We start from the raw sequence: 9,392 nt of genomic DNA, 5'->3' as shown, positions 1-9,392 counted from the left end.
ACTCCCTCCGCCCCGCCCCCCTCCCCCCAAATCCCTATTAGTAAAAAGATGTTTTCCCAGTGGGTCCCTGGGTGGGATGGTGGTTCCAGTCCTGGAAGGGGGCTCTTGGTGTCTAGCCTGCTCAGTTGCCTCAGGCTTAAAGATCCTTGGCCTCCTCAGAGTGTCAACCTCATTGGCCAGCAGATTTATCCAACCCATCGGGAGCCTTCCAAGGGGCGAGACTGGCCGAGGGTGTCCAGCAGGTCAGGGTGTGGGGACGGGACCGACTGCCAGGCCAGGCACGTGCTCGCGGGGGCGTGAGGCCACACTTCGCGGCGGAGGCCGTCGTGGACAGCGGCAGCGGCAGTGGAGACGGCGGCCGTCTACGGCGTGTCCGCCGTGTGCCGTGCGCCGAGTCAGCGTCTCGGGTGTGGGATCTGTGCCGTCACGTGGGCCTGCACTCAGTTTAATCCTCTGCTGTCGCCGTCTTGAAATTCTTAATAACTTTTGAACGAGGGCCGTGTCTTCATCTTGCACTGGGCTCTGCAAGTTCTGTAGCCAGGCCCAGCCGCGCGTCACCCCGGTGACCTGAGCGGTGGAAGTTATCGCTCCACTTGACAGCCGAGGAAGCTGAGGTGCGGAGAGGTGAAGAGGTGGGTGCCGGCGAGCCTGCGTTGGAGCACGTGCCTGTGACTGCAGAGCTTGTGTCACTGGCAGTGCTGGTCGTTGGAGATTGCCATATGAAGGGTCTGGCAATGGCGGGCTCCCCAGATGGGCCCTGAAGGGTGCTGGCTTCTGGGCAGGCTGGGTGGTCAGAGAGCCCAGTGTGTGGTCTTCCAGCCTCGTCCCCAAGGCCCCTGGTCACTCCGAGGATGGAGCGTGTGGCCCTGGCCCATCCTCCCCCCTCTCCTAGCCTCAGTCTCTCTTTCGTGCACAGCCGGGGAATTCTGGGCCTCTGGCATGGTGATGTCTGCGTAACAGCCTCCGTGCTCGTTGGTGTTGACCTTGCTCTGTCTCTCTCCCCGCAGCTGTTGACCTCAGGCCAGAGGCAGCTGCTCCTCTGCGAGACACTGACGGAGACGGTGTATGGTGACCGCGGGCAGTTGATCAAGTCCAAGGAGCGCAGAGTCTTCCTGCTCAATGACATGCTGGTCTGTGCCAACATCAACTTCAAGTAAGTGGGCCTGGGCCATCGCCCCTCCTTGAGGACACATTCCTGTCCTAGCCCAGTCCCTCAGCCGACCTCTCTGTGACAGGGTCCCCTGTGAGCTCAGCGAGGTCTCTGATATTCCGGCTTATTTTCCCTTCCCTCTTGGCCTGCTCTGTCCCTGGTCCTCAGAGGCACTTAGAGAGGTCATTGGGGGCCACCCCCAGCCTTTTGGCAGGCAGCTGTCCATTGTACAGAGTGGTCTGTTCTGGGACTTTACCATCGGTAACTGAACAGTCTCCTGAGTTTTGCCCACTGTGAAAGTCAAGAGATTCTCCCTTGTGTCCAACCCAAATCCCTGCTGTTAATTCACACTGATTTTCCTTCGGTCGGATCTCGGTGCTTCATGGCGTGAGTCCGTGCCTTTCTCCCCACTGCCCAGAGCATCTTCTCCTTCAGGAGCCTGGTCTCCTGATTCTGGGTCAGAAGTTGTAGAGATGCTCAGAGCCAGGCTGCCAGGCTGTCACTGAGTCAGAGGTCTGGACGGGATGAGGGTGACTCTTTAGACCGGAGTCAGCAAACCCGTGGCCCAGGGGTCACACTGGCCTCCGGGAATCTCGTTTGGCTCTCACAGGGAGTTCACACGGAGATGGAGACATTCGATTTCTCTTGAAAATGTGAAGATCCCACGTCTGGACCCATGATGCTCTGGGTCTCATGGGCCTGGAGTGGGGTCACATGTCTACTTTACTGGGGCTCATGCTCTGCTGTCCTTCACTGCCTCCAGTGGCGGTTCACTCACCCATGTCCCTTGCTTGGCCCTGTAGGGGACTGTGACCCTTTGCCAAAGAGACTCCAGCTGGGGCCTTCCCAGCCGGGCTCTTCTACACGCGAGTGGAGGAGAATTTCTGTTCTCCGTATTTAATGGCACTTTAAAAAAACATCATGGAAACAACAGTGACAACAATAACCAGGGTCCAAGGTGGGGAGTGGTCACCCTAGTCCGGTGTTAACCCCAGCCTGGCTCTCCTATCGCTGGCTGGGGCACACGTCGGGTCGGGGCGCCTGGGAGCCTGACTTAGACTCTGCACCCAGAGTCGGCTGTGCGTTCCTGCCCACGACCACAGCCACCGCCACGGACAAGAGTCGGGATGGTCTGTGCTTGTGGATCCTGTGTCCTGGAAGGGGAGCCAGCAGGGTTGTTCGGGGACTTCTACACTATTTATTGTGCCCTTACTCTGTGCCAGTTTACAGGTCTGGACAAGACCTGGCCCTGGTAGGGGACTCGGGCAAGGAAGCCTCTGTCCCAGATTAGTGTGGCGGTGCTTATGGCTCATTCATTTACTCTCTTACTCATTCAAGCACCATATCTGATTGACACTCCCCTTTCTGCCTGCCTGTTGCTCAGGGCGTAGCATAGTGTGATGAGGAGGATGCTAGTGGCCCACTTTCAGGAGATTGGTTTGGGAGATTTGGGGTGAGTCACATGATCTATCTATCACTGTCCTTGTCCAGAATAATACAGACTTCTTAGAAGAGCCATTGTGGGAATCGGGTGATGGAAGGCTGGTGCCCAGCCTAGGAAGAGGCCCTGCGTGTGGTCCCTTCTGCCCATACCTGACCCAGTCCAGTGGCTGGCCCCCAGCGGTCTCAGCCCCTGTAGAAATCACTCAGCGTAGTAATGACCTTCCTTCTTGTCTTTTTCTTTAGGCCTGCCAACCACAGGTAGGAGCTTGGGGGCATCAGGGGGCATGCGATTCTGGATCAGGGGTTGGGGCCTAGGCTCTTGGTGCTTCTGCCACATGGATGGCTCCCTGCCCTGTCTGGCTTGGTTTTGGCCTGAGGTCTTGCCCCTTGGCTGTGAGGTGCCTGGCTGAGCTGGTGTGCTGAGGAGCGCGCTCTGGGCTGGCCCTGGGGCTGGGATGCTGCAGGCTCTCCAGGCCTTGTCTTCTGTCCCGGCAGGGGCCAGCTGGAGATCAGCAGCCTGGTGCCCCTGGGGCCCAAGTACGTGGTGAAGTGGAACACGGCGCTGCCCCAGGTGCAGGTGGTGGAGGTGGGCCAGGAGGGAGGCTCCTACGACAAGGACAACGTGCTCATCCAGCATGCTGGTGCCAAGAAGGCCTCTGCCGCGGGCCAGGCCCAGAGTGAGTACCTGCCCGGCTGCCGCCTGGGAGCAGCTGCCCAGGCTCGAGGGCCCATCCGGGGATCCCCGGGCTGACGGGCCCCTTGGCTGAGAGTCTGAGAGGCTCTTGCTAGCTTGCAGCCCTACACTGCACACAAACGCACACCTGTAACCCCACCTGCACATGCACACACATATCCTGCACAATCACACCTCCGCCTCACACACTGGACAGGTGCCCACTGCCCCCCTATACTAGCCCTATATGCCACCGTGCACGTACATATGTACACACATGCACGCACAGGTGCATCTGAGTCAGAACGTGTGACTTCCAGTCCTTGCCTGGCCGGCCATTGCCTGCCTCCCTGTGTGACATCAGCAGGTGTCACCTTTCTGTGCCTCAGTTTGCCTCTCTGGACTGTAAGGGGCCCAGGTAACACTTACCCTGCCCCCTACAGCCTTAGGGACCAGGCACAGGGCTGTCTGGATCCTCCTTCTCCTATCCTGACTAACCCCTCAGACTTTGTGGGACATGAGGATGACAACTCTGGGGTGACACTTGGTGGCCTCTGTCTTTGTCCACTTCTCTCCATCTTCGTGGTAGCTGCCGCCACTTAGCTCAGTGCTGTTGTCGTAGCTTCCTGGCTGCTGTTCTGCCCTCCACCCATCCCCAGAGCTAACTTTTCAAAACGCAGCTCAGATCTGTGTGCGTCACCCAGTACCCTGAAATCTACCAGGGACTTCCCCTCGCTCTCAGGATAAAGTCCCAGGTTCTCACTCCAGCCCACACGCCCCTCCTGGGGGTGTCCTCCCACTGCCCCTCCTTAGCCCACTCTGCCCCCTCACTCTCTGGGCTTGGCCACACTGGCCTCTTGGTTCAGAGGAGGGGGTGAACCTCCTCCTGCCCCCGAGCCTTCTTCTGCCTCTCCCTTTTCCAAGAGCTGGCTCCTACTGCCCTGTTTATCTACGTGCCTTTGCGCATCCTAGCTCAGATGGCACTCCCTCAGGAAGCCTTTTCTGATTCCTTCGGACCGGGCCAGGTACCCCACCCACCCCCTACTCTCAAGGCCAGTTATATCGGTGGCCAGTTGTGTCGGTTGCCGTCTCTTTTCTTGGCATCACTGCAGCTCTGCCTGGAGCTGGATCGAGGCAAGTGCTAACAATCGTTTGTTGAACAGACGCGGGATGCTGGACGGCAGAGCTATCGGAAAGCAGTGCTTAGCCGGAAGCGCCTTCCACAGGCCGGGAAGGCGCTGGGCTGCACTTCCCACTGGCTGGGCTCTGGGCTCTGTCCATCGCCTGGCCCTGGGGGTTGCCTCACGGGCCGTCAGCAGTTCTGGGCACTCCGAGGGAGCGATTGCATCATGCGGTCTTGCCCTTGGAGGGCCGGGCTGCACAGCTGCGCCCACGTCCAGATGCTGCGTCTCTTTCCCCTGGTCTGTGAGACAGGAAGGGCTGATTTGTGTTCCAACTCTCTGTTTCCAGAAGCCTCCCTGGGAAGGGCTCTTCAGGGCCTCTTTCAGCCCTAGCTTGACCCCCTTCCCCCACCACTTGGCCCTCACTCTGGGACCCCTCCTTCAACGACTACGGCTGCATTCTTGAAACAAGAGTAATATGCTGCCAGACCCCCCCTTAAAGGGGAAAAAGAAATTCTCATTGAACCTTGCTTGGCCTTGAATGATTTTTTTTATTATATTGTTATTCAAATGTGTGCAAATATAAGACTAGGTATAATAGATGCCTTATGCTCACACCCCTTGAACAACCATAAAACCAAAACAAAATCACAAATGGGATAAAAGTGAAGCTACAACACAGTAAAATTCAAATGAACAGCATTAATTTCGTGTGATGGATGGTATTGTTTTGCTGGAACCAAATGGCTCACAATATGGCTGTGGACCTCTTATGGGGCAGGTTTTTTTGAGGTCTCTGTGCCCATACCATGGGGTGCCTCATGGTGACCCACATTGCCCACCAGCTCCCCTGCAGAGCCCGTCTTTGTTCTTCATTCGGTGTGAACTTACCACTTACCTCTCTGTCCACCTCGCTCCTTGCTCCTTACTGGCGCCATTCAAGTGGCCCTGCTCACGTGGCTTTAAAGTCATTATATCCAGGATTCAGGATGTGCATCGGTTCTTTTAGATAATCATCTAAAGCAGAAGTCCTCAACCCTTGGGCCGGACTGGTACCAGTCTGCGTCACAGCAGGAGGTGAGCGGCAGGCGAGCAAGCAAAGCTTCGTCTGGATCTGCAGCCGCTCCCCAGAGCTGGCATCACTGCCTCAGCTCCACCTCAGATCATCAGGCATTAGATGCTCATAGGGTCACCGGTCCCTGGTGCCAAAAAGTTTGGGGGCCGCTAGCTTTCTCCCACCCTGGGATTCCATAAGACCTCAGCTTGAGAAACCAGGGTGTGGAGAATACAGCCCAGATGCCCCAGCGTGGCATTTAAGGACTTCCCCATCCAGCGGATCCCTCCTGCTCGATCTCTTGCTATCCCATCTCTCATGCCCCCAACCCTTCATCCGTATCATCAGCAGAGATCTGGACATCTTCACACCCCATCGCTGCCCCATCACCCCGATAACTTTCCCCCAGTACCTTCCACCGTCTGTGGTTGTGATTCACTGCTCCCCCGCACTTCCTCTCCTTCCCCTAGGGAGTGGGGGCCCTGTCTGTCTTGTTCACATCCGTCTCTCCAACATCTGGAATAGAACCTGGCACATAGTAGGTCGTCAGTAAGGTCTTGAGCAGCTTGCTGTTCACGGGCTTCCCCAAGCCGTGGTGCCTCTGCACATGCTGTGCTCCTTTTGGGCAGTGCCCACCGTTCTCCTGGCTCCGTGAAGGCTCCTCATCTCTTGCAGGCACAGTTGGTTCTCAGTCTTCTAGTCTCTTTTGACCCTTTGTATAGACCGAGTGTGGCCTGGATCACAAGTGTTAGGGACTTTACCTGTGATTGGATCTGTCCCCCCAGTAGACAGCAGTTTGGTGATGTTTCCTTCTGTAGCTCTGGTGCCATACCCAAGGAGCGGCAGCTCTCCTTTGCAGTGAGTTGTGTGCTTGGCTTCTCATCGGCACCCTCCCCACCCCTCAGGCTGACCTGGGTCTCTGTCTATCCAGATAAGGTGTACTTCGGCCCCCCGCGACTCTTCCAGGAGCTGCAGGACCTGCAGAAGGACCTGGCCGTGGTAGAGCAGATCACCCTCCTCATCAGCACGCTGCATGGCACCTACCAGGTACGCTTGGTGGGGCTCCAGGCTCCTCCCTGTGGGCAGTGCCCAGACTCAGCAGACAGAGTCGGGGGTTACTCTCCTGGCCAGTCCCCAGACGTGGCTTTGGCTCTGAGCTCCCACAAGCAGCAGGAGCGGCAAAGCTCCCTGTTGCTGCCTGGAAGTCTGGTGAGCGGCCTCTGGTTCGGGTTTAGTGGGGCCTGGCTGTGGGGCTTTTCTTTGTTGTTGCTGTTTGCATGGTGGCCTTGTAGCCCCTTCCTGGCCTTGCTCCATGCTGGAGAGGAAGCCTGCTGGGAGGGTGTATTCCTCTCAAAGGTGGGGTCTGGACCAGGGGACGGCATTCTGCCCACAGCCCATAGCAAGCTTCCAGGCTGGGCTCCAGGACTTCTCCCCAGTTCCTCTCCCCTGGGGCACCTTGACTGCTGCAGGGATCTGGTGTGGCTTTCGGGGTGTCAGCAGGCTGTGCGGTGACCTCATTGGCCTCCTCAACCCTAGAACTTGAACATGACCGTGGCTCAGGACTGGTGCCTGGCTCTGCAGAGGCTGATGCGGGTGAAGGAGGAGGAGATCCACTCGGCCAACAAGTGCCGCCTCAGGCTCCTGCTTCCTGGGAAACCCGACAAGTGAGAGGCGGGCGGCGGGCGGGGGTGGGGGGGCACTGGTGGAGTGGTGAGGCTTGAACAGGGCACCTAGAGCTGTCTCACTCGTCAGTACTGCTGCGATGTTGGCGTGTATGCACTGTGGGCCAAGCCCAACACAGCATTCGGCACGGAGTAGGTGCTCGTAGACAAAATGAATGAATGACAAACAAATACTTTTTCACCTGGGGTAAGCCCATCCTCTGTTAGGGTACTCGGACACCGTGCTGATGGTTGGTTCCATTTACACTGTGTCCTTTTCACTCACATCAGACTGTGTAGTCCCCTGGGACTAGGCCCTGGGTCTCCTCTCATAGACCCAGCCTCCCCCCAGCACTGCCCCTGTCCCCTAATGCCCACACAGCAGCTCGTGCTCAGTTGACCCTGGGCTGATGTTTGTGGAATGGATGACAACCCGGCGGAGATGGGGAAAGCTGTCTCTCGGATCCTCCCCCAGCTCTGTAAAGTTGATATTATTACCCCATTTTACAGATGAGAAAGGTGAGGCTCAGAGAGTTACATGACAAGCCCAAGGCCGCGTGGTGAGAGGTAGAGCTGGGTGCCCAGAGGTCTAACTGTGAAGCCTAGGCTGGTGCAGGGATGGGCTCAGAGCCCAGGTTTTGACCTCCTGAGTGGGGGGCTGTGGGGGATCGAGTGGCACAGGCACAGTGGCTGCAGGGAAAGGAGGACCAGAGCACTGTTGTTTGAGGCAGGGCCTGAGCCCGGGGCGCGAGGCTCAGGACTCGAGGCTGAGGGTCTGCAGTGTTGACCTCTAACCAGATTTGTCACTGACCTACTGAGTGGCCTCACATGGCTCCCTTCCCCATACACCAGAGGGTTAGTGACCTGGTCCTGCCCACCTCCTGGGGGCTGGGATGGCCCGTGGTGGGGAACAAGCCCCTGCTGCTCCGAGGTGACAGGCAGTGTGGTGACAACAGTGACTTTCGGCTGCCTCTGGCCTATACACAACCCCATTCACTCCTTTCTTCCTTCATCCGTGTGTCCATTCAGCAAACATTTACCAGGCAACTGCCCCGTGCCAAGTGCTGGGAACAGACCTGCTGGAGACCCATTCCTCCCTGTAGCTGCTTCTGGTTAGACACGTACAGGTGTCTGACCAGGCCCACGGAAAGCTGACCAGATGGAGCCCCGGAAGGGCCTCTTGAGTTGCAGCCTAAGAGGGCCGGATACCTCTGGCTTTGCTAGGCACCCAGGCCGAGGCACCTGGGGCCAAGCCGGGGAGTGTGGCCTGGTCACTCCGGGGGAGGTGCCTCCCTCCTGGGGCCATGGTGGGTGGAGGGACTCATCTCCCAGGGGCCTGAGGCTTTGCCGGGTGTGCCACCAGCTTCTCTGGCCATGCTGTGATGGTCTGAACAGACCTCGGTTGATCTCCGGGGTATGTGGGTTGAGTGGGGAGCTGGGTGCTGGCCCTTGTTCTGGGCACTCACACTCCTCTCCCTCCTTGCCACAGGTCTGGCCGCCCCATCAGCTTCATGGTGGTCTTTATCACCCCCAACCCCCTGAGCAAGATCTCCTGGGTCAATAGGTTGCACTTGGCCAAGATTGGACTCCGTGAGTAAAGAGCCCCAAGAGAAGCATCTAAGGGGGCAGGGGTGGGAGAGGGGCGGTTTGGGGTGTGCATGTGTGCGTGCATGGGGGCCATCCAGGCTCACGGGAGGCCCCTTAGTTGGGAGGTAGTGCAGTGGAGCAACAGCTGGAGCCGGGGTTCTGAGTCCTGAGACTCTGCTCAGTGACCTTGGACAAGTCACTTCCCCTTTCTGAGCCTCAGTTTCCCCATCTGTAAAGTAATGGGTATTGACAGAAAGTAAGTCGCTGGTTGCCAGGGACCTGAGGCGGGAGGAGGGGTGGGGGGGGTGAAGAGAAGAGGGACCGTTGAGTTTTTTATTTTTTTTGGTGGGAGTGATAAAAATGTTCTCAAATTAGATCGTGGTGATAGTTGCCCAACTCTGAATGTACCAGAAACCAGTGAAGTGTATGCTTTAAAAGGGTGGGTTTTACGGTAGCTCATTTATGTCACAGCAAAGCTGTTACCAAAAAGCCACGCAGGTTCGACTAAACTGATTTTTATCCAAGGATCTCCGTGTGATTCTTCTCCTCCTGTGTACCCCCTAATAACAATACAGATAATAACAAGCATCGTATTTACAGAGTGCTTCCTGTGTGCAAGCATTTTTCTGAGCATTTTACCCACCTCTTTTATTTCGTATTCACAATAGCTCTAAGAGGGTGATCTGTTGTGAACCCCTTTTTC

At 57.2% G+C, this 9,392-nt stretch overlaps 1 protein-coding gene across 9 annotated transcripts in view; it reads left to right on the top strand.

Moving 5' to 3' along the window:
• ARHGEF10L (Rho guanine nucleotide exchange factor 10 like) overlaps positions 1-9,392 on the top strand; it is a 131,436-nt gene that overhangs the window by 73,448 nt on the left and 48,596 nt on the right. For 6 of the 9 annotated variants that reach the window (XM_015591399.2, XM_015591402.2, XM_015591396.2 and 3 more), the window contains 6 exons: positions 1,008-1,153; positions 2,837-2,851; positions 3,089-3,270; positions 6,373-6,488; positions 6,978-7,105; positions 8,592-8,692. In XM_015591399.2, coding sequence (XP_015446885.1) covers positions 1,008-1,153; positions 2,837-2,851; positions 3,089-3,270; positions 6,373-6,488; positions 6,978-7,105; positions 8,592-8,692 — 688 coding nt within the window. The remainder of the gene's footprint in view (positions 1-1,007; positions 1,154-2,836; positions 2,852-3,088; positions 3,271-6,372; positions 6,489-6,977; positions 7,106-8,591; positions 8,693-9,392) is intronic. The other 3 variants (XM_006914307.3, XM_015591403.2, XM_015591404.2) reach the window with 1 other exon arrangement.

This window comes from Pteropus alecto, unplaced genomic scaffold (genome assembly GCF_000325575.1).
Source record: "Pteropus alecto unplaced genomic scaffold, ASM32557v1 scaffold125, whole genome shotgun sequence".
NCBI lineage: Eukaryota > Metazoa > Chordata > Mammalia > Chiroptera > Pteropodidae > Pteropus > Pteropus alecto.
This window is presented reverse-complemented; position numbering and strand designations above follow the sequence as displayed.